At 46.4% G+C, this 27,805-nt stretch overlaps 5 protein-coding genes across 5 annotated transcripts; 1 reads left to right on the top strand and 4 right to left on the bottom strand.

Moving 5' to 3' along the window:
• Window positions 1-306: 306 nt before the first annotated feature.
• On the bottom strand, window positions 307-5,060 carry medA (transcriptional regulator medA; the record flags this gene model as incomplete). The annotated part of the gene is made up of 4 exons (XM_056916272.1): window positions 307-762; window positions 823-2,339; window positions 2,401-2,566; window positions 5,016-5,060. The coding sequence occupies 4 exons, from the start codon at window positions 5,058-5,060 to the stop codon at window positions 307-309; spliced, it is 2,184 nt and encodes a 727-aa protein (XP_056784152.1).
• Window positions 5,061-14,415: 9,355 nt separating this feature from the next.
• Window positions 14,416-15,593, bottom strand: N7478_000055 (putative alcohol dehydrogenase; the record flags this gene model as incomplete). Its single annotated transcript, XM_056916271.1, has 2 exons — window positions 14,416-14,712; window positions 14,787-15,593. 2 exons carry the CDS (start codon window positions 15,591-15,593, stop codon window positions 14,416-14,418), a joined length of 1,104 nt encoding a protein of 367 aa, XP_056784151.1.
• A 543-nt stretch (window positions 15,594-16,136) lies between these two features.
• N7478_000054 (beta-mannosidase) lies at window positions 16,137-18,922 on the bottom strand (the record flags this gene model as incomplete). Its single annotated transcript, XM_056916270.1, has 5 exons — window positions 16,137-16,949; window positions 17,010-17,245; window positions 17,295-17,725; window positions 17,784-18,737; window positions 18,801-18,922. The coding sequence occupies 5 exons, from the start codon at window positions 18,920-18,922 to the stop codon at window positions 16,137-16,139; spliced, it is 2,556 nt and encodes an 851-aa protein (XP_056784150.1).
• Window positions 18,923-21,188: 2,266 nt separating this feature from the next.
• Window positions 21,189-23,598, top strand: N7478_000053 (uncharacterized protein; the record flags this gene model as incomplete). The annotated part of the gene is made up of 3 exons (XM_056916269.1): window positions 21,189-21,448; window positions 21,485-22,583; window positions 22,639-23,598. 3 exons carry the CDS (start codon window positions 21,189-21,191, stop codon window positions 23,596-23,598), a joined length of 2,319 nt encoding a protein of 772 aa, XP_056784149.1.
• Window positions 23,599-24,096: 498 nt separating this feature from the next.
• On the bottom strand, window positions 24,097-26,032 carry N7478_000052 (MFS transporter; the record flags this gene model as incomplete). The annotated part of the gene is made up of 6 exons (XM_056916268.1): window positions 24,097-24,644; window positions 24,695-25,095; window positions 25,146-25,295; window positions 25,350-25,567; window positions 25,632-25,644; window positions 25,701-26,032. 6 exons carry the CDS (start codon window positions 26,030-26,032, stop codon window positions 24,097-24,099), a joined length of 1,662 nt encoding a protein of 553 aa, XP_056784148.1.
• Between the last annotated feature and the right edge of the window lie 1,773 nt (window positions 26,033-27,805).

Raw genomic sequence — 27,805 nt, 5'->3', positions numbered from 1 at the left:
AAATGCCCATAGATGCAACCCAAATGAAAAGGAATGAACAAGACACCGTCTAAATAATGCAAGTGTTGGGTGTAGGGGGCATTCAGGCATAAATGTTGTAAGGAGAGACGTAAGATCGTGAAAGTAAGTATAGTCTGTGCTGCAGGTGGGATCCTGAGCGACGGACGCCGTCTGGGCGTGGCAAAGGAGTGACAGGAAGGAGAATAGTGTATCTTCAACAGAGCAGAGGGGAAATATAAAAATAGAAAGAGAAAAACGCAATCACAAAATCAAATCAAAAATCGATCCAGAAGTAGAAGGTTCACTTCACTGGCCCGTTTCGGAGTCGGGGAGCGGGTATACCGGTTCCATGTAGCTGTAGCAGGCGCCATGGGGAGCAGCGGTAGAGGGTGCGGGGTGTCCGAGACTCTGCATATCCCATGCTGACCGGGGAGCCGGAGCGACCAAGCCATGGGTACCATGAGGCTGGCAAATGGCTGGGTATGGATAGGTACCCATTCCCATGGTGGTGTATGGCTGCGAGACAGCAGGCATCACTGATCGAAGATCAGGAGCAGCAGTTAGCGAAGCACAGTGGTCCGATCGTGTAGAGTAACAAGGGGCCATGCTGGTGGCATAACTGCTGGTGGGGCCGGAGTCTGACACTGAATGGGGAGAGGGAGCAGTGTGAGGCTCGGTGCCTGAGTCGGAAGCAGTGCCGTGGCTAGCGTAATTTGTCATCGGGGTGTGCAAGGAACCAGCAGTCGACGAATAGCTGGCAGACTGTGGAAAGAAGGAAGAGTTAGTGCAATCCGTGATTGGCCAGTTCAGGGGTTGACTTACGTATTTTCCAATGATCTTCTTCAGAGCGAGGCTCAGGATTCTCCAGGGGAAGACCTTGACGTCTTTCTCAATGTTTCTTGGCTTCGGTGCAGGGAAACCCATGATGACCTTGAAAAACTCTTCGCTGTCGGCCTTGGCTTTGGAAACAGTCAAGGGGCGGAATCCCTCCAGGTTGCGGCGAATGCGGTTCTTCTCCTCAACGGTGAATCGGACACCGACTAGAGACTCGAGCAGGTAGATGGTGTCCACGCTGGTGACGTAGCACTCACTTTTTCCTTCCCAGGAGATGCAGCTAATGCAAATGCTGTTGGGTGTTCGCTCCTCGGGAGTCACAGGCTTGAAGTCGGCGAGGATGGTACTTCCTGTCTGGTTACGAGTGAACTGTACCAGACGACGTTGAGTAGTGCGCTCTTCCTTAGTCCATCCCTCAGCCATGCTATCCAAATCACCGTTAAGCTTGAGAACAGCCTTAGTAGGGTAGATAGCGTAGGGATTGAAGGGTTGGCTGTGGCTAAGACCAGATTGCTGAATCGTCGATGTTCGGATCAAAGTAGGGTTGGAAGAGCGGACTTGAGAAGATCCCTTGTGCTGTGACATTCCATGGGCCATGGGAATACCCGAGGGGTAGCCCGATGGCCGGCCATCGATGCCAACTGAGACGAAAGATGGGCTCCAAGCTGGTGTAAGAGGAGAAGGAGCTCGCATGGCATGTTGGGGTGTGGCGGAATACTGGCCCATAGCAGTGCGGGGAGACGAGGCAGCATTGTAAGGGGCCGCGAAGCTAGGAATTACAGGGAGCGGCTGCACGTATGGCGAGAAAGAAGAGGAAGTGGAGCGGCTGTGGCTGTGGTTATCCCGGTAAGAGTAGTTGTCGTGGGACTCAATCTTGGGCATCACAGGGCCAGTGGAGCGCTTGACAGGCGCCAGCACAGGGTTTTCGTTATATGAAGAAAACTTTCGCTTGTGGGAACTTGTGGTCGATGATGCAGTGGAAGGCACATGCTCGTATGTGTAAACGCCGACTTGGAGGGTAGCAGACGGGTAGTCACCTTGGCCTTCCAGGACAATCTGGACAGGGACAGCAAACGAAGGCGAGCCAGTGGAAATAAATTGAGGGGCATCTGCTGAGAGCGCATATTGAAAGCTTGATCCCTCGAAACCCAGGAAAGTTGGGATACATTCACACTTCTTGGTGCCAAAGACCACATACAAGTCGTATGCTGAGTTGTGCAGGTCATAGGGAGACTGGATCTGCACAACCACTCGAGTTCCTTCGCAGCCACGCTGTGGACTGTAGGTGACAATCTCAGGTAATTGTCGAGAGCGAGAAGCCATCAGTGGGGACTGCGACTCTTCATATGAGCTGCCGTAGTCATTACCAGGGATGTATGGAACACAGTCCGAGATTTGACTGGCCTGGTCGGCCATGGGAGAAGGAACAAGAGATGTGGTCACGTAGGGGGATTGGGCGTAGGTCGTGAACGAACTAGCATCATGCAACGAGCGCGTGGAGTAATCTGAAACTGCGGTATTAGAATCAAGCTCCTCGATGTGTGTTAGAAAGTATACGGAACATACCAAGTACAGCACCAGCTCCCGGCTTTTGGAAACCAGACATAGACAGAATATGCTCAGACTTGGCCCACAGGCCGTCCGAAAATGCACCGACAAACTGAGATTCGTCAGAGTCCGAGAAATCCAACGATTCACCTAAAATGAGTGGTGTTTGGAAATCCGGGTCGAACTATAATAGGGGGGGGGGAAAATCCAATAGTCAGCTTAGGATGTTCCAAAGGGGAAGGGTCGATGTCCCTTCAAACAGGACTTGGGGATGGGATTGAAAGACCATGCAAAACCTGCGGGCATCCAGAAGAGAAACATGGGGGAAATGGGACGAAACTCACCAAAACACCGTGTGTCTTCGAATAAGCCAGCTTGAAGGTGTTGCAGAACCTGCAACAAGACAGAACCTTCTGAGAAAGCGAATGACAGAGAATTTATTTCCTTCCAACGATAACTACGTTGGCTAACAGAAACGAGAAAAGGGGAACAAGCTCCGAGACAGAACGAGAGACGAAACCAAGCTGGACTGTCGGTCTCACGGAAAACGTCAGTAGCTACAAGCCTCGAATGAGCATTCAGGGATGTGAACCACTAAGAACTGAGACTGGGTAAGGCTGGCTGCAGCAAGAAGAGGGGATTCCAGATAAAAACGTGCCCAAGATGGTTCATTCAGAGCGCAGCTGGGATGAAGAACCTATCGCATAGGAAGTCACAACTGACACAGAAAAGCCACCGCTTGTTGTGGCGACGGGGAGATCCGAGATGCGAGATTGGCGAATCCACGAGTTTGCCGCAGATGGGTTAGACCAGGTAGCGTGGTCTGGTCAACGCTGACTGGTGAGGTTCTTGGGGAATTTCCTTTCTGATTCGTCAAATGCCGTGCGAGGTTTCGGGAAAGCTTGACGTTCGATTGGGCACCAAGATTATACGACCGAACTACTCCAGTAATGAGTATAAACGAGTCTATTTTTGTTTTTCGTTTTCTTTGAATTCCTCTTAGGGCTAGAAGCCAGAGTCGGAATGGTGCATAGACGAATAAAAGGTCTTAGAAGGGCACTCACCGAGTGAATCAAACTTGGAGGAGAAGAAGACGATTTGTTGGTCGATGTCGCCTAATATGCAAGAATTTGGCCGACGCAAGAGTCTAGAAAAGCATCCGATGTCAATAACAAACAACGCACGTCAAATTCAATAGCGGGAGACGGGGAACGCCATCCGGAAGGATCCATCCATAGCTCTAGCTAATCTTCCTCTTTTTTCCCGTTATTCCCTCAGTGCATGTTCAATCTCCATGACGCTCATCATCTCCCGTGGTGGGGGAGATTGAAGCACGACGTCTGTAGCTGCAAGGAGATGCAACATCCAAGAAAAAAGAGGCCCAAAGAGGAAAAAATGCAAGGCACGGGGGAAGTGAGACCGTGGGCGAAGGGGGCGAAGTGGATTCTCATCTTTGATTTGCACTAACCTTAAAGCTGAGCAATATCTGAACTCCTTGACGGCTTTGCGCTGAGACCTTGCCAAACAGATTGATGCTTTCCGTACCGGGGTCGAGCGTGGGTGCTTTCAGCCGAGACACTGAAGGGAATAAATTGATGACCGATGTAAATCTAGAGCGAGCACTCCAGAGTGTTTTCAATAGTTATATGGTAGATCAAAATCGAAAATCGAAAATCCTAAATTGACGGTCCTCGATATAGTTCAAAACTTTGAAGATCGTCGGGAAGAACAAACGGGGATTCGTTCTCTTCTACTTCAAGATCGAAGCCGAGATTGCGCAAACGCCGTACACAATCTCCGGTTGAAATGAATAATAAAAAATGAAATTAATTCTCCACGGGAATTTCTCCTTCGGTCGATAAATTATCGTGAAGGGGAGAATCAAATCAAGGGTGCGTCCAGCGAATCAACGCGGGGGCGCAAGGCGTCGTGGAATTAAATATTAAGAATATTCGGGATATAGCCGGTCCTTTTTCTCTCTATTCTTTTCTTTTTCTTGTTTCTCTTGTTAAAAACAAAAAGAAAAATAGAATAAGTAGAGATATAAATCAAATAATAGTGCTCTTTTTCACTCCAGGTAATTTGGGGGGAAGATGGTGGATAATTTGGGTGTTTTTTGTTTTTCTTGTTTCGATGTCTTCCAATAGAATGGGAGATTTCCAGATCAAAAACGTAGCGAACGTGGTTCTCGTAGCAGGAACAAGCGAGCGTAAGAGCGAACGTGGGTGAGCGAATGTGGGGACCGTTCAAGGTGTCATAATAGTATCAAGAAGAGTGAATATCGAGGAAGGGGGAGTAGGGGAGGAAAAGAAGATAAATCATGCAAGGATGGAGAAGGGTTAAAAGCGAACGGTCATCTACGAAGATTATTATTAGCAGTCCCGAGCAGGTCAGAGTGCAATTCCTCCGGCCTAAACTGTATAGGGCCACGAGCGTGTGGAGTCGCCTCCTACGCTTATGCACTTTGGGAAAATGACCAGGTGAAATAATTCAAAAATGATTAAAAATAAAAATAATATAATATAATATCATTATATTATTTATAAATGGATTTATTTTTCTCTCTGGGTCACCCTTAACCCCAATCCGTCCGAGCTAAGGGGACTAGTGGGAAATCGTGGCGGGGGATGCACAGATGTCGAGGGAACTGGGGCCACGGAAACACTGGTAGAGCTCATGGCAACACAGAGAATTTCAGATCGTCACACGGAACCAGGGTCTCGGGGACAATTTTACACAATAAATCGAGCAGATAGAGAGAAAAAAGAGAGATCATGCGGGAGTACAATACCCATTCTATCCCGGACATAGCTCCAGCGAGAACATACCATAGATACCGTCTCGATTGGAGAGTACAGAGACCTCGGGACTTTTGTACAGGTATACGGTACATGTACGACAGTGGTTAGTACCTTGAAAGCTACATTCTCTAGGAAGTCCCATACATCTCGGATGCCAGTTGATTTGATCCGAGCTGTCCGGATCTACTTGGATCTACTCGGACATGCTACTGGTTTAGAATCGGCTAAAAGGAATTAATACTTTTGTGTGCTTTTTTTATTCACTCGCTCTTTTTTAACCCACTCTATCGAGGGAGCTCCATTTTTGATAATCCAATAATTTATGAACCTTGGAGTCTATGGAGTATAAAAAAGCCAATAATGGAGACTGGGAAGTAGACAGAAAAGTAAAATTACAACAAAAAATGTATTTCACAATTATTTTTCTCTGCATTTCGGGGTTGGCTTACACGTGGGTCATAAATAGGTAATACGAAGACGAGCGCCAATTGGTGTTCAGCGCTCGGAATAAACACCAATCTGGCGGCTTGCACCGCGGTAAAAAATAAAAGTGGAGTCGATCAAGGTTGAACGGGCAAGGAAGAGGAATGGAAATCAAATAGAATGGGAATTTTTATGCAGAATAGTAAGGACAATAGTATCATCCATGGAAAGCAACATCAAAATCCAAATTTTCAGCCCCGAAGAAGATGACTTCATCTGATGGGAAGCGGGGGTTAGATTAATGGAAAGTGTAACGGGGAAGGAAAAAAAGCATAGCAAGATAGAGAATGAGAGAGCAGCAGTGCACAGCCGCTGCAAAAAAAAGTTGGAAAGCTAATCGTCACCCAACCACCTCCCCCCTTTGGTTGTAACGTGCCCATGTCAAGATCGAAGATCCAATCATGTCTGTGCTAGCCATTGATTTCCAGCTTCCTGCTTTTCCCTTCCAATCAGAGTCTACTGTTCATAAAGTGTTTTCAACTCGGTATAATTAGCTCCCGCCCTGACTTAGTCTCGGAAAGGGAGTGAAGCCATGACCCCCAGTTAATTTCACTTGTTTGAACCAGTAAGAAGCAGTGAAGAAGAATAGAAAGCAAGAACCAAAAACGAAATAAAATAAAATAATCATCATCATAATAATAATTAACATACAAGTTCCAAAATAGAAATTAAATAGCTACAAGGTTGAGACAGCCAAGTCCCTCCAGTATCCTCAAGTGTCCACCCCTATACCAAACATACCAAAGGTGCACCAAACTGGTAGAGGATCTCACCAAGCCTCTTTTCTACGGCTCTACCCCTAAAAGGGACAAGCCAAGAAGACCCCGTTTCCAAATCTTTCTCTAGAGATGCCAAGGAGCTCCACCCGCGGATCGCCCTGAGCGCAGTAATTGGACTATAGTCGCCGGTTCGGCCGTACAATTCTTCAGCCCCCCTCATGTGTCATTATGCCATCATGCATTCCCCCTCGTTGTACTATGCACTCAAACTGGGTATCTGTATTCCACGGAGTATGTTTGGCAGATTAGGATTATGTAGTGTATATGTTGTAGAATCACCCGAGGGGTTCCTGATGTACCCCGTACACGAGGTGGCTGTAGGGTTACGGATATTCGTACTCGCTACACATGATCCTTTTGAATTTCCTGTACACTCAGAACTTTACAGTAGATATTCCCGCCGATTCAACTTCCAAGGTATGAACCTTGAATGGGGGCCCATCTGACCCAACCAACCGTTGTCCCCAATCGCCATATCACACGTATCGTATTAATCGTATTGATAAATATGAGGTTTTTTTTTTGATATCTGTTTCTTATTTTTATCTTCTTTTCTAGATGTAGTATTATTTTTCGATCGAGTAATCATGTAATCATGTAATCATGGAAAGATAATCTCGAAAAAAAACGAAAATAACCAAACCTCAAGCTAAGTAAGCTTAGGGGGTTGGTTAACCAGTACCAGGACACAACGGGCAGCTCCATTACCCAAATGAGCTAAACATAGAACACCTTGCATCTCAGGTGACTCGGTGGCCTGACAATGCAAGGGTATTGCTCGCTGATTGGTTCAACACCTCTCCTACACTAATCCCGATCTAGTCTAGTGTTCTTATGGTGTGTGTGAGTGTTGCCCGAACGGAGTTGACTCTGACTGGAGCTAACGTGAACTGACCTGAACTGACTTTCTGATGAATCCCTGGCCAACGTGACGGTGTCATCACCATCGTCACTCTGCACTGTCACCTCGCTGGTCTGCAACTTGTTGTTTCTATTTCCAGAGGCTGTGGCTGTGACAACTCATTCTATGGTCCCGGTAAATCATAGCTTGATTTCTTATTCCTTAGTCTTTTTGTTTGTTTGTGCTTATCCTGTCTACCGAGTACTCCATCCCTGCACCGTCATTGGTTTTTGATCGGGTTGAACCACAACGTTGCAAAATGCTTTACTACGTCTATATGCCGGGCCCTGTCGATCGTGCTCTTCTGCCCCAAACACTTTCCTGCACCAGCCCGACGATCATCGTGGCGGGACAATCCCGAGCTTTGTGACCCATACGCACGGGTACACTGTGTACGCAGTACATTAATTTTACCTAGTTCAGTAGTTTCCCCCCAACTCTATTCGTAGCAGTTAATCTTAATACAATTGAAACCCAAATTTTAATAACTTGCATGAAACAAAAAGTGTATGCAAGTGTGCAAGGGTGTTAAGCAGAGGGGAGTGGTGCTGGGGTAGATCATATCTCATTTACTAAAGGCAAGGATCGTAGATCGCTCGTTCCGATATGAACATCCTCCCCCTTTCTTCGTAGATATATACTCCGTACAGTGTCGGAAGTCGATCCGTAAAGGTAATAATCAATATTCTTAAGACAATTTCTTATTATTATTATTTCTAACGGTTCGATTGCATACCTTCCCTCCCTTTTAGAAAATTAGCCTTTCCTGCACGTAAACCAGCCACCCACGATGCTGCAAGTCACCAACCTCTCCCCCAACCCCAAGAAGGGGGAATCCTAGTACATACCACAGAAGATCAGAATTTGATTCCGATCCGAATTGCACGATCGGAAAGCCTCAAGATCCCAAAAATCAGGTTGGAATTCCCGGGACTCAACTCCGCGATTTACCACGTTATAGACATTTAGTAGTAGATAAGTCACTATACTCGTTTGAGGGTACTTGGGTATCGGAATACCTCACTGTGGATTTATAAGAGGGGCAAGGGTTTACTGAACCATCCGGAGTCAACGGGAGGTCGGGTTCAAGCGACGGTGGATCGAACAAATGATCAGCAATCTCTTGCAAAAGCTTCGAGATGATCGCCACAGCTTCCGGGTCAATGTTAACGGCTTTGAACGACCAATTGAGTTTACGATTCCCCATACAATTCAATATATTCTCTTTCAATTTTCAATTAATTTCCTACACTTTTCCCCCTGCAATCACCCCGTGCAAGGAGATCACGAATCCATACCCTTCTTCGTCTATCAGATCGTAATTATCCCTTGGATTTCAACTCCACCGGGTCCAAACTGTGGCGTTTGCCCTCTCCCAACTGGACAATGGATCGGTGGATCTTCGGCGAATATCCACCACTTCATAACTTGGATTTGATGAAGCCAATAGAGAAGGGGTTAAAATAAATTTTATCGAGATAATTAACCGCAGTTGACAGCCCATCATCATATCAAGATCAATAGCATAGCTTCAATTCTCGCTACGCCAGGAACAGGAATCCTCCGATTCGATCCAAGATTTCAAATCCCACCAGCTTTGAAGAGAAAAAGCGGAGCCGCGGTGCAAACTCAGGGTTTCGGAGCTACACTTTCTTGGGCAGTTCTCCGTATTATTTTCCAGCATCTCTGGGGCTCAGTTTTTATCGGACTCTTACCTATTTGCCAATAATTCTCATTCGTGTCTCCACTCTTCCATATTAACTGTGGTTTTACGGAGTACTGTCTTCGGTTTGCAGCCCCCAAGCCCTAGCTTACCCATAGTTTTCTTTTCCGCTTAATATTCCGCGCTACATTCCCGTAGTCCATACGGTAGTCCCCATACATCAGGGTCTCATTATTTGAATTTGCATTGGCATTGGCATTCGGATTTCCCGATACCCAAAGTTCGTAACCTAAATAGAAAACTTAAACTAAAAACTATACTGTATTAGAGCTTCTACTTCATAATCGCTGACGCGGCAATGAAATGATATCAGCGGCATCGTTCATGTCAGGGCCCTTAGGAACCTTGCATTGCAATCAAACTCGATCATCTTGTTTGATGTGAAACCTCCCCTCTCCACCTCCTCTCATCATCAATCCTTGTCAAGGTTAGACCCTTGCGGCGCAGTTTTACCCGAGTCCATCCTTTGTCTGTGGGTTGATTTCCCCCCGTGCCAGGGGTTGGTTTGGATACCTTCAAACGCCCACATGGTCATAGCTGCGATACGCCAAAACTTGGTTGGAGTTGGAGCTGTGGAACCCCCCCATCTGCCCGACGCCGTATCTTGCTCAGCCACATTGTGGCCCTTTGGTGGTATCTACCGTCATGATGAAAAGAATTCAATCTTGGTTCAGGCAACTGTTTATTGTACCCTGAGGCTAAGAAAAAAACCTGCGCGAATCACGGAGCATTGTTTCTAATCGTATACGCAAGATTTTATGTACGATATCCATCAGATGTCTATTTGTATAACTTACCTTCTTTTTTAGGTATGACTACCGATCGCATCCGATCCTAGAGGAAGGATGGTTGTACGGAGTACTATTCGGATGCATGATTGTTATCCAATTAAGAGATGGAATCTTTTTTTTTCTCTCTCTTTTCTTTTCGTGCCTTGGCATTCGGTATTAGTTTTAACCTTTCACTATCTCGTCTGCTTATCCGAGAATGTCGTTATACTGGGTCTAATCGTGGTACTTAGGGTATTCCTATGGACACGGCTCTTCTTCCAGTGCTTTTTAGTGCCCGTATATGAGAGCCACCTTTTCATGGCAAGGGCGGCTACCGGCTAGTTAGTTACTTGCCGGTTATCAGTGCTCCATCGCACGGTCATTGTCCGTTATTGCTCGGTCGCTCCCACTCCATATCTGCCAGGTTGACGTAGTTCCTTTCTGCTTCTGGTGCTAGTCAAGGTTCACTAGCAGAACAGCGGTCAGGCTTATTTTGAGTGCTAGGAGTACGAAAGGACTCGATGATTGGCTTGTACCAATTTAATATATTCTTGGGTATAGTACTTTTGTTGACGTACGTCAGTGGCATCGTGCGAACCAACACGTGCGGTATTTGACATTTGGATAGAGGTCTGTTCTTCCCATACCATACTACTATCAACAGAGCAGAGTGAGAGGAAAGCGGGCTACAAAGAGTGATAGGAACTCGTGGAGAGAAACGCACAGAGCACGAGTCAAGAATTCGGAATCAAATTCCAATTTCAATTCCAATTATCCCAACATCGACTCTGATCATCTTCTCATCTACCTGATTCTAATTCCTTCCTAGCCCCAGGGTGCATTGATAGCCCCAAGAACACACAAGCCGGCTCCTGATCCCGCTCCGAAAGCCTAGTGACCGCTCATCCCGTCTGGTGTTTCAGTAAATGGAATATCATAGGAAAGGTTTCACAATACAGCTCACCAGACCGACGTGGTGATTAAGCCTAAGTAAGCGGACCATCACCTCTTCCGCGATGATCACGTCCACAAATAGTATGGTTTCGCACGAGAAGCAAGCTCTATGCACTTTTAGCGTGAATGGTGCAGGCAGTCATTCTCCATATCTCCACACCGAAGCGTCTCCGTTGGTAGATCTTAGCTTTGTCCTAATGCTAAGCCTAAGCTTGTCCCACCTCCGGTTAGGATCCATGATAGACGGGAGAAGTTTAAACGGAAGCCTTTGGGTGTGTTGAATTAAGCACCTTCCTTGTCAGGTTATCTGGGGAGTCAGCATCTTGTTGCATCTAAGGTTGTTTGTGGAGTGGTTCCTTTTTTTTCTTTCTAGGTTTTGCGGATTAGGTTTTGTTTTTTGTTTTTTTGTGGCCTGCTTTTCACTCTTTTTTTCTGGGACCCGTCACTCAGGGGTTGTGAGACAACCAGCTCTACAGGATTATTTTAATGATTTTTTTTAACTTGTTGTCGATCGGGCTCGGAATTGGTATCGGATGGTGTGAGTTTGTTATTGAAGCACAGCATTTACCCGTATCTACTAGTACATATCTGGAGAGATGGGGATTGCTTCATCTTTTTCCATGATATCGCTCATAAATAGATCAATTTTTCAAACACATTATTCTACGCATATACATTCCTTTATAAGCTGTAACAACGCTAGCAAATGACGTCCGACATATATAATATTTACCTTTTGCCGGGCGGCACGAGGAATTCAAGTTAGCGATCGGCAGCCCACAAATATATAGTTATAGTCATGCATGCGGAGTAACTTTGTCCCAACTTGAGCTGAACATCATGTAACCTTCATAATTAGTCTTTTTCATCATTTATTTTATTTAACCGAACTAAATTTACCGAAATACTTCCCTTCACACCTAGGCAATAAACAATTGCTAAAATAACAAACATGAGTCGCAGAAAATAGCAAAAGTGTACCCGCATTCCGTAGAGAAAACAAAAACCCCCCCTCCCCCCAACGGGCCCCAGCGATCGTCTCTGATCGTCCATGCTTGAAACCTCCGCCGAACTACGACCGTTTCAGCTTTATCCACGGACCCCCTCGTGGGAAAATATCAAGATGAATCAGTCAAACAATCTTGGAATCTACTACTCCGTATGTAGCGAGCCTATCCCGTGTGAACCCGTGGACTCCACTCGCACCAATCTTGGAAAATTTCTATTATCGATGATCTGCTCAATCAATCGCTCACGTCTCATGCAGGGACCAATCAATGCCTTAGATCTCGATGCCTTGAGAGGCATTGAGGTGATTGTGCATCTATACTTGTGTACAAATTCGGCATACAAGCAGTCTAACTTGAATATATCCCGCAAATATCACCACCTCAAAGTGGATCGTTTTCCCTTCATCCTTGAACATGCACGCACTAAAGCGATCCTCCGTAAACAAGGTGGAGTGGAGTAGCTAGGGACCAAGGACAAACCACAACGCCACAAAGCTCCGGATCTCGGGACCCCGTCTGTTCCGACTTACCCTTTGCGCGACTATATTCATCTACTAAGCCAGATCGAGCGGATACGGAGGTGCGTGCTATTCTTGTTCTCCAGTTAAAGTTCGGGGTTTGCCTGGTTTGCCTGGTTTGTTTCTTGGATAGATACATTTCTCTCGGTGACTACTCCATTTTCATCCGGATCCGAAGTGGTCCACTTTTGTGGGTTTTCTTTTTCCTTCTTTTTTTCTTGGAGAAGAACAAAATCAAATATTCCGAATCTACGGAACCTTCATCCACAACCGATGAGAACTGCGATGAGAACCGCTTAATCCTTTTTGAAGGAAAAGATAAATAAGATGTGGGTCTTACCAATGACCCATGTATCTCTCGTTTAGACGTTGTGTATAATAGATTGCCAAGGACCGCCAAGGGTAGGCAACAGCCAATTGAGCCTGAACCTCGGATGTTGACAGCAGTCAGTGTTTTGATGGCATAACTCAATTGCAATTTCTATTCTCCAGATCCACTGATCTTAGTAACAGGGACTAATTAGGTAACTTCGTCTCGAACGGTTCACCTTCTTATAGGTCAATGCTTCTGGCGTTACGGTATACTCAATAGGAAAGAAGATATGAAAACTTTGATAGCTCGGTTAGACAGAATTATCTAAACTGCTTCTATCGTCTTCTATCTTTGTCTCTCGTTTAGAAAATATTGGATCATTTGAGTTCGTTGCCCATACCCCATACGAAGATTTTGTCCGTTTTCTGAATGTGGTCAATTGTGGTACACTTGGAAAGTTTACTGAGGCACCATCACCGAAATAGCTAGAGGCTCGAAATCGATAACATCATATATCATATTTCTTTGCTTGAGATGTCGGAACCTAACCGAGCCGGGACGAATCGGGAGACAGATTTAGACCCATAATATGCCCAGTTTCTATTGGTTAATTCATATTCCTCAGCTTTTGTCAATTCACCAGTCGACGACTGGACAGTCCAGGTAGAATCCTGGAAGCTATGATGTGAATTGTTTCACTTTGTTTCTACTGGAAAAGCTGCACAGAATACCAAATTAGGACAGATAGTGATGCGAAAAAGTAAAAAGCTATTCTTAGCGACCAGGAACCCGATTTTTGGGTCGGTTGTGGCGTTGACTATTGATCGACTGTTACAGTAGGTGTTTCGAAACCCTAGATACCAATTTCTTGATTCAGATTTAAAATGCTGATGAAGAGAAACCGGTAGTTTGGACGGAGAAGAGCGTTCTTCAGAAACCTGGCGACTCAGAAGTCGACGTCGTAACAACACATCGCTTTTTCCAGTTGCTGTGGACTTTTGGCCCCATTCTCGTGTTCAGTTCAGCTGGCCACGTTAGGTTTGCTGGCCTGATCTACACACCCAGTAGCCCTACGTAGATAGAGATTATCAGAGGGATAACTGCCGTTGGCGGCTGTGTAATAGGGGTAATTCCGAATTTCTAGCGGTCTGCAATCTTTTTTTCCTTTTTTTCGGAGTGCAAGGGTAAGGATGATGCTACTGTCGTAGATTATTTGGGGCTTGTCTGAGTTGGCGTGAGATGGCGTATGTCAGCTACCGGACTTGCAGGGTTGGATTGCAGATGGCGGTATGGAAGCTGCCCAATTTTCAGGGATCTACCGATAAGATGCTTTGGGATTATCATTTTGACATGGTCGGCATGGGATTTCAGCCCTAAGTAATAGCCATACTGGTATGTTTGATGTTTTTTAGATGTAAAAAGGAGGTGTGAGAACTTCAAGCTGAATGAGCATTTCAGCTAATTCAATGAAATCCATGCAGATAGTCAAATGGAATTCAGAATTCTAAGATCCAATCCATATATCCTCATCGCTCGAATAAGATCATTATACTCAAGCCTTAAAGAGCATTGAAGCTCAACATAATCCATAACATCGTCGACTCATCTTGTTGCATAGGCCACGCGACCTAAACGGAAGGAAACGCTCTCCTCAATGGACTAGCATAACATCTGGGGAGATAGAATGCCAGCACAGATATGCCAAAGTTCTGATTCTTGCGTGAAATCACATTGAAGGAGGTCGCGACCGGTAAAAGCATGGTCGGGAGCATTGTGTGGATTTACAACTTGCTGCTCGAGGTATTTCCAAAATCGATCACCAGTTTGCCAAACTGTTTACCTTGCTTCATGTCCTCAAAGAGCCCATCAAGCCCGGCGAGATCATCAATCTCACTCTTAAGTGTACGAGAGACAACTGGATGAATGCTCTTGGCTTTGACATAGTCCACCATTTCTTGGAACTCCTTTCGTGAGCCCATGGTAGAGCCACGAACATCGATGTTCTTGAGCACTGCTTGCATCGTGAATGGCATCTTCGGAGAGACAGTCATTCCATATATGGAAAGAACACCACCGGCCTGCAATAAATGTGAGTGAGCACCTATATGACCAGCATCCACCACGACGAAAAGAAAATGGACAAAACACTTACCTTCAGCAGCTTGACAGACTTCTCAATAGAGTCCCCACCCGCACCGTCGACGACCGCATCGAAGTTTTTCTTCCCAGAAGGAAGCATGCTCAACAGCTTCTTATCCCATCCTTCCTCCTTATAACTCACACCACCAGAAGCACCAAGATCAACAGCCTTCTGAATCTTCTCCTGACTGGAGCTGGTCACAAAGACATGCGCGCCCCTGGCTACCGCAAATCTGAGTGCCATCAAAGCCACACCACCTCCAATACCAGTAATCAGAACGGCAGCACCATCCTTCGAATTCCTCTCCCCCGCCTTCGAGACAAGAGCCCGCCAAGCAGTTAGCCCAGTCAATGGCAACGCAGCCGCTTCAGCATCAGACAAATGCGCCGGTGCCTCCTCAACCTCCGACTCAGCAATAGTGATATATTCCTGCAGGGTACCCTTGTCATAGACCTTGGTACCACCCATAATCCGGTACCCAGTTGCCTCTTCAGGCCCATCGGGGGAATCTTTCCATCCAACACCGGGATTCAAAACGACGCGCTTGCCGTCCCATTTGTTGGCTGGCACTTCTGGACCAGCACCGACTACTAGGCCTACACCGTCGGCTAATAGTGGCACATCAAATGTGACGCCGGGGTATAGGTGCTGGCGCAGAAAGAGATCACGATGGTTCAAGGAGGCCGCCGTGAGCTTGATAAGCAGCTCATTGCCCTGTGGGGTAGGCTTTGGCAGGGTTCGGACAGTGAGTGGGTAGTAGACCTGGCCTGGCTTTCCTGGTTTCCCATCAATTGGGGCGATGTAGACTGCCTTAGACATTTCTTCTCTTTTGAATAATTTGTGGATTGGTTTTGCTGGGTTGGGTGGTTGGGGTTGATATGCTCATGCGGGGGATGTGAGCTCTTATCGATAACCGAGGGCTGGGGATACAAGCAAGTATCTCCGACAAGAGTAGGGTGATCCTTGTTAAGCTCTGTTTGCCTTTCAAAGATTAAATTTAGTCAGTTTCTTTGGTGAGTTACAGGGAATACTGATATATCTAAAGGTTCAGGTTTGAGAGGAGAAAGTTGCGAAGAGCATTGCGTCAGGGACCTCGGCCCACGGGAAAAAGCCTTACTAATGGCTGCGATCAGCATGAAGCATATCTTCTCCAATTTGGAGATATTGCAATCTTGCCTACTCGGGATTTGGGGCAGATTCATGCCCATTAAATTGTTTGAATATTCCAAATATATGAGTGCATCCTAGTTCTTAGGCTCTGCTCTGTGCTGCTGAAAGAAAACAGCAGCAGCAGCAGCATCATCATAAGCTACTAAATCAATCATATTGTCTGCTATACAATCTAGCTGTTCGGATTTTCACCTAAGCCTTCGTGAAGTGTCCGGACTCCTCATTTCCAAGAAATTTATACTTCAGTTGTGACGTGGATCCAGAGATAGTAACATGTTGCACATCACCAGGTACAAGGTCGAGTGCATTATCACTTAGTCGAGTTCCGTCTTGTTCTTCGAACGCAAAGCATTTCACGGGCTTGCGCACAGATATTGCGACTGTCCATAGATTTGCATCAACATCGGATGCTGACTTCACTGTCTTGATCTGGATCTCTGGATCAGGGAGATCGATATACTTGAACGGCTGAGGCCAGTCAATATCTCGGGCAACTATCTGATTCTCTATCCACAAACGAGCCGCCAGGACATGTGGCTCAGATTCCACAGTGTGGTCGATGACTCCATCGCTGATAATGTCTGTTGTACCGTTTGGAGTGATTAAAACGTCTTCCCGTACAATGGGAGATCGTAATTCAGCCCCGGTTATGATGGAGATGAAACGCAACTCTACAGTTGCATGGAGAGTATGTGGCTTGTTACTGACAACCCACAGTTGATACTTACTTGCAACCGGTGGCTGTGCATGAACTACACTCCAGTCATGATGTTCTCGTTGAACTCCCACTGCAATAGGATTGAGAACCCGCTTCACGGCGTAGTATGCGAGTTTTGGTCGTAGAAAATAATCGACAATGGCCCAAGAAATGGTAGGCCAGCAATCGTTGATCTGCCAAAGAAGGGCCCCTCCACACTGGCGTTCATCTCCCCATTGTCGACGCCAGCCTCGGTATCCGAACATCATCGTTTCAGCCTGCATAAGTTGTGTTTGGTAAATGTATCCCTATAGTTGTTAATAATTTGTGTTTTTAATGATCAAGGCCATAGAATGTAGAGACTATACCTCGAAAGTATGTGGAGACCGAAAATTTTCAACCAGGTATGTTGCCAATCTTCGCTCATGACCGTCTGCTTTGTTATGGAAGTCCATGACTTGCGATTGCGCGTGGTGATCATTTGGATTTCGAGAGAAAGATTCAATGGTGGCCATACTCGGGAAAGCCTCCATACCAAATTCACTGTTAAACCGGCCACCGAGAGTTTCAAAGATCTGATACTTCTCCTGAGTACCATGCCATACTAGAAATCATCAACATTTTTTTTCATCTTTTGTCCTAAGTGAACTTACCATTCCATTGATGCATATCACCGACTGTAGTATCTGATGAAATTTTCCCATCTCCCCACGGACTGCCAGGGTGATAGAAGATCTCCGGTGAGTGCTCTGCAACAACCTCTGGCAGTAACTTTTCATAAATATACCGTGCTGGGAAATCTGTTTTGAGCCAACTCTCGGGATCTTTATCCTCAAAATTATAAGTAAGACCCACAGACTCCTGGACTTGATAGTCTTCGTTATTGCCAACGTAGATGACAATGGCTGGATGGTGACGCAGTCTCTGCACATTGTACACAGTTTCCTCACGCACAGATTCAAGTAAAGCAGGCCATGTTGGATAGTTACCGCAACCGAACATGAAATCTTGCCATACCATGACTCCCAGCTCATCGCAGGCATCATAAAACGCGTCATCTTCGTAGATACCACCACCCCAGACTCTTAATTATACAATCCAACTGTCAGCAAGATCCTTCAATAAAAGGTTGTGATCCATACCTGACCATCACTTGTCGGCCCTCAACCATCAGCTGAATCCAACGACGATAGCGACCAGGTGTGATGTTAGTCAAAAGGCTATCTGCAGGGATCCAGCAAGAGCCACCACAAAATATATCCACTCCATTAATGCGGAAAAAGAATGACTTCCCATGCTTGTCTGGTCTCTGAATAATTTCTGCTGTACGAATACCAAATCTTTTGGTTTGTTCATCTATGATTCCGTTTCCATAAAGCAAGGAGACCGAAACTTCATAAAGAGCCTGGTCACCATATCCATTTGGCCACCAGAGCTCCGGTTGATCAATCCGAAATGAGACTCGGGCTTCATTACTAGCAGTGACAGAAACATCCTGGTTCACGATCTCATTTCCGTGAAGAAGCAAACTGAATCGAGCTTTATAATCGCTACTGCTGTTTGCGTCGACTTTGATCACTACAGTCACCTCAGCAGTCGAATGATCATCAGCCAGATTGGTTTGCGGCCACAGGTCGATGATTCGCGCGGAGTATACTTCGAGTCGAACAGGACGCCAGATGCCCGCCGTCATAAGCACTGGGCCCCAGTCCCACCCCCAGTGGTATTGTGCCTTTCTGACAGTAAGACGGGACATGTCACCATTGAAGCCAACCCACTTATGAATCTGATCTTGCTTCTTCAGTTCACGTGCCTTTAATTCGGCACAGTCAAACTCGATTTCCAAGGTGTGCTCGCCTTCTGCCTCCATGGCCTTCGTCACATTGACTCGGTGACCTAGAAACATGTTGTCGGATTGTAAAATTGTTTGGCCATTAAGTTTGACCGTTGCGAAGGTATCGAGGCCGTCAAAGACCAGGTCAATGTTGGCACCGACGGGGATAGTTGGTTTCTCGAAGGTATTGCGATATACCCACGACTTCTCATTGACCCATCTTGCTTTCAGCTCATTAAACTCAGTATACGGATCCTCCAATCTGTCCAAGTTAGCTTCAATAGTTATGATCTCGAAATGTACTCATTGGCAAAGATAAGCTCACTTTTTGTTGGCAATGAGATCTTGCTGAACAACTGAAGGTACCGTAGGTACTGGCATCCAATCTTCAGCCTCCCGATCCCTAAAGGTCCATCCAGTGGACAGTGTGTGCCGGCTCAGCTGCATGATGAAGGGTCTAATTGAGTGAACAGTATTGATTTCTAGAACAGACAAATAGCTACTCTCCAAGGCTATTTAGATGAAATGGGCCCTGTGCTTATCGATAAGACCCCACACGCTCCTGCCTATTTTGGCGCGGAGTGCCCGCGGTCACCTGACTATGATGTCTGATAGTTAACGTTAAACAGGGCATTCAGGCCTCAGGCATCAGAAGTAACGTGATCTGAACGGGGACAGCTCATTGGGATTATTGTTGAGAGCACCCTGGAATCTTGGAAGCCTTGCAAGTGTTTCGACTGTGGGGATGCAGAGTACACATGTCGAGTCAAGATGCAGTATCTCTCACCGGGCAAGGGTCAGGCTTGCGCCTGTCCCGATTCGACACGGAGCTAACTCCGCACAGCTCAGAGGCTCATCCTCTCCTTATTATGGTGGACAGGCCCTTTCACTTGTTTAGGCTATTTTGTGCGGTAACAATTTATTGGAATATGTCCCTCTGTCCTTCTTGTCTTCTCTCTTCCCCTAGACACTGGCCTCGATCAAAGTGGCGAAGCCGTTCAATCACAGGGAACCAGCATGACGACCAAACAAAACCGACGCTAACGTTTCTACCCGGCAGATTAGCCCCTCATCCCCTTAACCGAGCCAATGGCCAACCTTATATCGGAGTCAGGAATGCAATGGCCCCAGGTCATTTGCTTTGTTCGTCCCGAATAGACTAGAAGGTGTTCTTGGCGCTTCAAAGTTCCTCCCAGGTATGTACTCCGTATCCCATGAAATGCCTGACCCTTGCAAGCCATGCGTATCTCGCTTCCCATGCAACATGTAATTCCCTATTTTCCTCTCCCGGAACTTATATCCATGCCTCCTATTCTTGCTCGGCATTGGAAGTTAGTGTTGAAACTATGACTGCCGTTTCTTTCTTTCCCGGCCCTTAACTCGAAAAGGACACTACGGCCGCTATTGAAAATGTCTCGGCGTCAGCCCTTTCACCGTTAGCTCTCCTACTGATTGGACCGAACCCTGCCCCGAATCAGCCCCGCCTGATGAGCATTCAAGCGGTCTGTGTGCTATTCCTCCGCCGCTTAATTTCCTCTGTTTCGCCTCAATCTCGTGGTACCCCCTCTACCTTGATTAGCCATGTAATGAGGATGAATCCCAACGGATTGCTTTGGTTATGGATATAGTGACCCTAGATAAAATACCAAAGCCTAGTTGTGGCCAGAAAACCACGACTGCTGTATAGTACCGACGGCATAATGAATTCCGGCAAGAGATGGCATCGTACGCCTGCTCACTCCCGGGCAATCGGTGGATAATCCACGGGACATGGCAATAAGTACCGTTGCAACCTCAATCATGCAATGTCTCTAGCTAATTTAGTGATCTGGGGGATTTTCTCCTCCGGGGAAATTGTGACAGGGGCTTCAGCGCGTGGAGATGAGCCAGTGGCGTGTGAAGAGCATGCGCTCCCCATAATATCCCTCAGTGATATCAATACCATGAACCCTGGTCCATCTAGCGTGTGGCACTGCTCGGCAAGAAGGACAAGTTGAATGGTCTTGGGATATGTACTCTCTCGCCCTCACTCTCCCACGCACATGCACATAATTCAAACTTTGACTATGTATCTGTGTCTGGCAGTGTCTCTCTAGATATATCCAATACTATACCACGAGAGTAGCATGAATAAATAGACTGATGACTAGGAACTCGAAGCATAGTATGCCTTCTTTCAAAGTTTTATTATAGTATATTAATCCTGCTAGTACTTTTAGTCCCGAACGCCATGTCTGGTTGCCAACGAGCCACACCCAATAAGCGAGACTGCACTCGGGAACCTCGGAGTCTAATTGTGGATATAAAAGAACCCCGGGCTTATTCCCTGAAATGCGGGGAAGAATTAAATTGCACTAAAAATTACTTTCCCAGACTTTTCCCACTCCATCTGAACTGCTGCTCATCATATTTTTGGGTTCGAGCGCGTTGTCTGTCTGATCATCCTCCGAATCCTTTCTACCTCTTGATAGTGGGCCATTCAGACAAGCTTTTACGGCAACATGGCCGCTATTCTCTGATTCAAGCACTTTCAACTTCATATTTTATCTTTCAATTGCTTATTCAGCTCTTTGAACCCCCTATTCGTGCTATTGTGAAATACCAACATCATACGACTCCTTCTGTTCCCCCGCCAATGATGCTTCCACGATAACTTTCAGATACCCGAACTATGTGATCCGAGACTTTTATTCCGTCATTCTGTGCTACAACCATGTTTCATACATTTGAAGGGTTCGAGAATCCTACATCCACGACACCGGCCAAAACTCGCCCTGTTACTGAGCGTCGCGAGTCAGTAAGCCGCCGGGTTACAACTTTGCGGGCATGTACATCGTGTCGACATCGGAAGATCAAATGCGATGGCGAAAAACCATGTGAGGCTTGCAGATGGTACAAGAAGGCCGACCAGTGTCATTACTCTGATCCTCGACCCTCTAGAAGGTTAGTATCAATATTTTCCATGCGCAAAGGGTACGTGGATCGCTAGCTAAGCAAAGGACCTCTCAGACATGTCGAGAAACTTTCCACGACCTTAGATGAATATCGGGTTATCTTGGGAAGGTTATTCCCCAATATACCGCCTGAATCACTTGTCAATCTTTCTCGAGAAAAACTACTTGAACTCACATCAGCATCTTCGTCGTCTGTTCAGGTGCAAACTCACATGCAACATGCTGCTTCGCCTTCAACCTCTGGGTCTATGGAAGCCCATGTATCCCCATTATCCCATGAAGATGACAACCTTGAATCCCTTCAAAGTATGCCGGAAGAGCTGGAAGGCGCCCGCCATGGACATCACATAGACTTAGTGGAGGGCGTCTCTGACGACGTAAATGCACTTTCCCTATCGTCGAGGCAACCTTCATCTTATCTTGGAGTTTCGTCTATTCAAGCTGTCCTTAAGGTCATATTATGGCTTGATCCAGGTTGTGCCTCTTTCTTTGCCCGAACACCACCCATTAACTCGCGTGATGACATCCCTCTTGAATTCGACTCTCAGAGTACATGGCCGCCTCAACCACCAATGACTCCTCCTCAACCCTCTATCGCACCTACTGAAATGCAGATGTTGGATGCATACTTTCTTTACTTCCATGCGTTTGCGCCGATGATTGATGAACAGCGCTTTCGCGAAACCTATATGACTGGCCATCGCAAAGATGATCACTGGCTTTCACTTTTGAATATCGTTTTAGCACTGGGTAGTGTCGCTGCCACGAGTCCCGACGACCTAACCCATCGAACGTACTTCTTACGTTGCAAGAGTCACTTGGGCCTAAGTTCTCTTGGCAGCTCTCACCTGGAAACTATCCAGGCTTTGGGTCTAATTGGTGGATGGTATTGTCACTACATTAGCCAACCAAACCTGGCTTACTCCGTGCTTGGTGCAGCTTTGCGAATGGCAGCCTCACTGGGGCTACATAAAGAGTTTGCTGAAAGCCGACAGGTTCCAAGTCAAGCTAAATTAGCATCGATGGATCTAAAACGGAGAGTGTGGTGGTCTCTCTTTGTGATGGATACCTGGGCAGGTATGACGCTGGGTAGGCCTAGCATGGGGCGCTTCGGTCCGTATATCACGGTCAAGCCCCCAAACTCACGAGACAAGGTTAGTAAGTCCATGCACAGGGAAGTTATTTTTCTTTTACTCACTCTACCTGTAGGAAAACTTCCTCGACATTCTTCCGCTCGTGGAGAATATTCGATTTGCAAAAATTGCAACCCAGGTTCAGGAATTACTGGCTGCTGCACCACTGGTCAAACATCATGAAATGTCTCATGCTGATACTCAGCTTCTTGATTGGTGGGAAAACTTACCTCCTATTCTGAAAGATCACGAGCCTTGTTCCGACTCAATTAGTACAGTCCGCACAGTCATGAGGTGGCGATACCATAACCAGCGCATGCTGATATATCGACCTACACTCCTAAACTATGCTATGCGGCGCGTCCCATACATTGCACTTCGAGTTGAAGAACGCACGGCCATTGAAAAGTGCCGCGAGGTTGCTGAGCTATCCATCCAGAACATAGCCGCCACAGCACAGCTCAATCAGCTATGTGGCTGGAATGCCGTTTGGTGGACATTTCAGGCTTCCCTAGTACCCCTTGTCGGATTGTTCCTTAACGACCCCACATCTGATGATCCTCGGGCCTCGATAGAATCTTGTCGAGCACAAGTTGAAACTGCGATGGCCACTCTAGCGCAAATGTCCTCCATTGGCCATACAGCAAAGCGTTCCTTAGATGCCGTGTCGCGTATATACGAAGCTAGCAAACGTGGTGAACATCTGACCACTTCTAACGCGACCGGACCTGTCTTGACGAGCATGTATCCTGCTGGACGGGATTTGAGTTCAATGTTCTCGTCGTCTATGCCTATGGGAGAGAATGGCATGTCGGATTCCCTCCCTGCTCCTTTCGTTGACGAATCTGGTCAGTATCTATGGGAGTATCTGAGCTGGAGCGATAATAATCTCTGGCCTGGTATCGATCTTGATCAGCGTAGTGATGCGATGGCTGTTTTGACGCCAGATCACGAGAAGGGTCCGAAACTTGGAGCAGAGCCGTATTTCGAGCCCTTCCCTGACTCCTATTTTGTCAACCAACCTTTATATTATTGATGTGGTTCCAAGGTTTTGAGGCAGTCGCGTACCGCATATGATGTTTCTGTTGTGAATATTCTTGAACACTCATGGAAAGACTACACATACATGTTTGCAGATCTCGGAGTTGTAGCATACATGTTTATTTAACTCGTCATTTTTTCAATATCCACTTCCTTCTGATGTTCCAATAATTCAGTGTTGCAATATTGTAACGTTAGGCTTTTGATCCCTGGGTCTAGAGTATTATACTCCATATTAACTGGAGAACGAGGTAAAAAGAAATGTTGAAATTGATAGCGTGCAGCTTGAATATCTGCAGCTTTCTTCAGACCCGTTGTCTTGGATCTTGAAGTATATAAATTATATTTTTTGGGCTACGTACCTGTATAATGGTGGGGGGTGCAAGCGCTATGAGCTGAAATAAAAAGTAGGGTATCTCCACATCATTCAATGCCCTCCGCCATATTTTTTAATGCAAACCACTGGCGTAACCTTAAATTCTTCTTGAGAAATCTACATCGCTTGTCGGCCAGCGGTTTCAATAGGCAGAAGACACATTGCCACAAAAGAGGCCAGAATGAGAGCTCCAGCCGCATAGATAGGCGCAACAGGATCGGTACTGGCATAAATACCAATGATAGGAGCCATCAAACCCGCAATGCGGTTCAGGCAACTGGCAATACCGGTTCCAGTACCTCGGTTAGGAGCTGGGAAAAGCTCAGGCGTGTAGGCATACAGAACGCCATACATGATCATCTGGAAGAATGACTCCAAAGACGAGCAGAGAAGCTGAATATTGGGATCCTTAGTGGCAGTGAAACAGAAAAGTAAGACACCGGTGATCAAGGTCGAACCAGCCATTGTGCCCTTTCTGCCGACATATGGGACGTCGACCATATACCATCCAAGAAGAGGGCCTGGAATTCCGCAGACAGCTGTGATGGCATAGTTTCGATAGGTGATGTATTCCGAAGAGTTTGCACTGAGATACTGAGGCAGGAAAGCGTTGAAAAGGGTGTATCCCATACCAATACAGGTCCAGCAAAACCAAATTAAAACGGCTTCATAATGTTAGTCATAGTAGCACGAATGTGGGGAGTGGAAAACTGACTGGAAACAGCAAGTCGCTTAGTTTTGAATAGCGGTGCAATTTGTTGATATGAGAATCTCTCCAGGGACCGCTTGATAATCTCAACGGTGGACAAGCCTTGTGTCTCGTTCTCCTCTGGGTATCCACCAATCTCGTTCAGAATTTCTTCGGTGAGCCAAGTGGTGGTCTTGTTCTTGTGGGCAATTCCTTCAACTGCAGCTACAGCTTCATCTTGGCGACCGCGGGAAATAAGGAACTTTGGTGACTCGTACAGAGTGAAAAGGAAAAATCGGCATAGGAACATGCAAAAGGTGATGGCACCCAGTGACAGCACAAGGTATCTCCATCCCCAGTTGTTAGCCTTGGTGCAGTCCGCATATGTAGCGCATGAGAAATTGGGGATGAAAGCCCAGGCCAGCATACTAGTCGCATATTAGTTGCTATTTTGAGACATTAAGCAAATTATACATACCTAGCAATAAGAGTGCCAACGGACCACCATGTGGCAAGTCCACTCAAAATGTTGCCTGAGTTCGGAGGCAAGCATTCAAGGAAAATAGCCGCATCTACGGGCAAGTTTCCGCCAACGCCCAAGCCAAGACAGGCATACAGAGCACATGTGCTAAACCTCAAATTAGTACATAGATAAATATTTGTTATGTCAAAGTAGTCTTACCCGACCCAGCTAGAACCGCCACCAGCAGCCAGTCCAAAGGCTCCACAGAGGAGTAGTGTGCAGTTGAAAGCAGGACGTCTTCCAATAGTATCGGAGGCAATGCCCCAAAAAGAAGCACCAATAGTCAACCCAACAAAGAGCGAGACTGTGGCAAACCTCGAATCGGTCTGAGACACGCCGAACTCCATGGCAAGTTGGGTTAATGTGAGAGCAACTCCCTACATTGTTTAGCAAATTAGTATGAAAAGAGAGTTGGAGCGTAAATGTTGAACTAGATCGTACCTGCAACCATAGACTATCGAATACCATTTTAGCAAAGTGTTTTCCCTTCAAAGATTCGAATTTACGTACTTATCGGCAACCCAACCCATACCACAGAGCACAAAGAGACCCCATTGATAGGAACCCATGCCAATATCCTGAACTGCTCTATTGATGACCTTGGCCTTACGGTCATAAACAGAGTCATGGCCCGTAGCAACAAGATCGGCCTCGACTTCAGCTCGGAGAGATTCGACTGTTAGTTCTTCGCCCTTTTCCTGCTGGGGAGCACGGTCTAGGCTATCCTTCGAGTCGTCGGACATGCCATTTTTGGCGCTTGATACAGAGCCACGAGGAAGAGGCCTCACACATTCGGGAAAGCGTCGGCGTTCCCGGTTAGTAAACAGATCTTTCAAATTCATTTTTAGCTGTTATGAATGACGCAATAGGGCAATTGTGTGATATGAGGTGCGCGGCAATATTATTGTCGTGATGAAAATTTTGGATTTGGTGCTCTTCGGTATACAGCCAATGATAAGTCTTGCGCGAGGGCTTGGCTGTTCTGTCGGTTCGAATATGCTGCTCGGGTTTTGATCGGTGATGAAGTTGCAGACGGTGGCGCAATGGATGAAAGATTTGCTGGTGCCAGGGCTGGTTTCTTTTTTGATGTCCGGTCAATTGCGGCGTTACTCCGAAAGTATCGCGAGGGGGGATCGGTTAGTATCGTGAGAGGCGCAACGGGACTGGACTGCAACTATTGGCTGCTATTATCGATGTCTTGAGATTTGCCAGACTGCGATAGGAAGATCAAGTTTGTTGGACTTCAAGCTATGTAACAGAGTAGCCGATAGCAGTAAATGTGCAGAAATTCGACCCGTGAATGATTTCTCGAATGGGAAATCGGTGCGGGAAATGACAGGGATCCAACCTGGGGGAGGATGGTCCATAAATATTCCTCGAGAGAATTTTAGTCCCCTACACGAGCATGCGCTCCGCTCCGTAAACCGGGCAGCCAGTCCCTGAATTAGATAATATAAATTCCTGCTCGAGGACTAGGTGGTGGGACTTTGAGATTAACCAACTATATGGCGTCGCAAGTGCAGCAATGGGCCCACATGTGGAGCGCCACAAGCGACATCGTGCAATATCATTGTGTGCATTTGGTGGACCCATCATCCCAGACTCAATCCTTCCTGCATCCGGACAGGTCGGCAATTCGGGCTGGCCATTATTATGCCAAGAATTAAGCGACAGTACTGTAAGGTACCTTTCCTTCTTGTAAGGTTCCACCGTCCAGGGCGCATAGACAGGGACGGAGTACAACAATTATCCGTTGTCATTTGCCTCGTGGCCAGCCAATAAATCTGCCTCGGGATTCTTGCCGAGATGAAGTATAACATTATATCATGGAACCCAAGGTTGTTTGAAATTGCTTTTGACACATTCGTTCTCAACCATTCACTCCTCTCCCTCTCGATCTCTCCTTTCGGCTTGATGCTTAATACATGATGCAGAGCGTGTAAAATCTGTTTTCAACTTCCCGTACTTTGAGGGTTCAGAGTGGAGACGTCGGCGGGAACTGGCCTGAACGCGGGTTTTCCGGTCGGGAAGTCGCGCATTACTATCGGGACCTTCCCGAGGGCGGATAATAGTGCTCCCGGTGTATACTATCTGTAACAAGCGGGCATCATGAGATGGTCTTTCTAGTTTTAAGGTTTCTCAAGAAATGAATTAAAAGATTAACTCGACGGGTTATGTGAGAAAGTACTTTTGATCTCTCAACCATGGGAAGATTCTCATTAAGTGCATGGGAAGTCGAGAAGCCTTGGAAGAATCTATGGAGTTGCCGCTTGCATTTGTTATGGTAGGGTATAACTACTATAGTATATATACAACTGAGTATACTGGCACCAGCTGGAAGATACATGTTTATACTATTCCCAGGTTCTCTAGTGCTGTTATCATAGTGGATGGCCCTGCCAATCAATAAAAGCGGCATTTAAGATTACTCCAATTGTTAAGGCAGCACCACACGCTAACCTATAATGGACAGCCACTAACCAGCTGACTCAGCATACGGTCCCGCCAGATAACATTTCATGAGCTTCAACTTTGGTTTACATGAACAACATAACACATATTCGTTTCAGCAAATGAAAACTGTTACTCCGGTTATGTAACTGGGACTATTGATT

The sequence above is a fragment of the Penicillium angulare genome, assembly GCF_028827245.1.
Source record: "Penicillium angulare strain IBT 27051 chromosome Unknown utg000001l_segment0_segment0, whole genome shotgun sequence".
Lineage (NCBI taxonomy): Eukaryota > Fungi > Ascomycota > Eurotiomycetes > Eurotiales > Aspergillaceae > Penicillium > Penicillium angulare.
The sequence above is the reverse complement of the archived record's forward strand: the minus strand, read 5'-3'. Positions and strand labels throughout refer to the sequence as shown.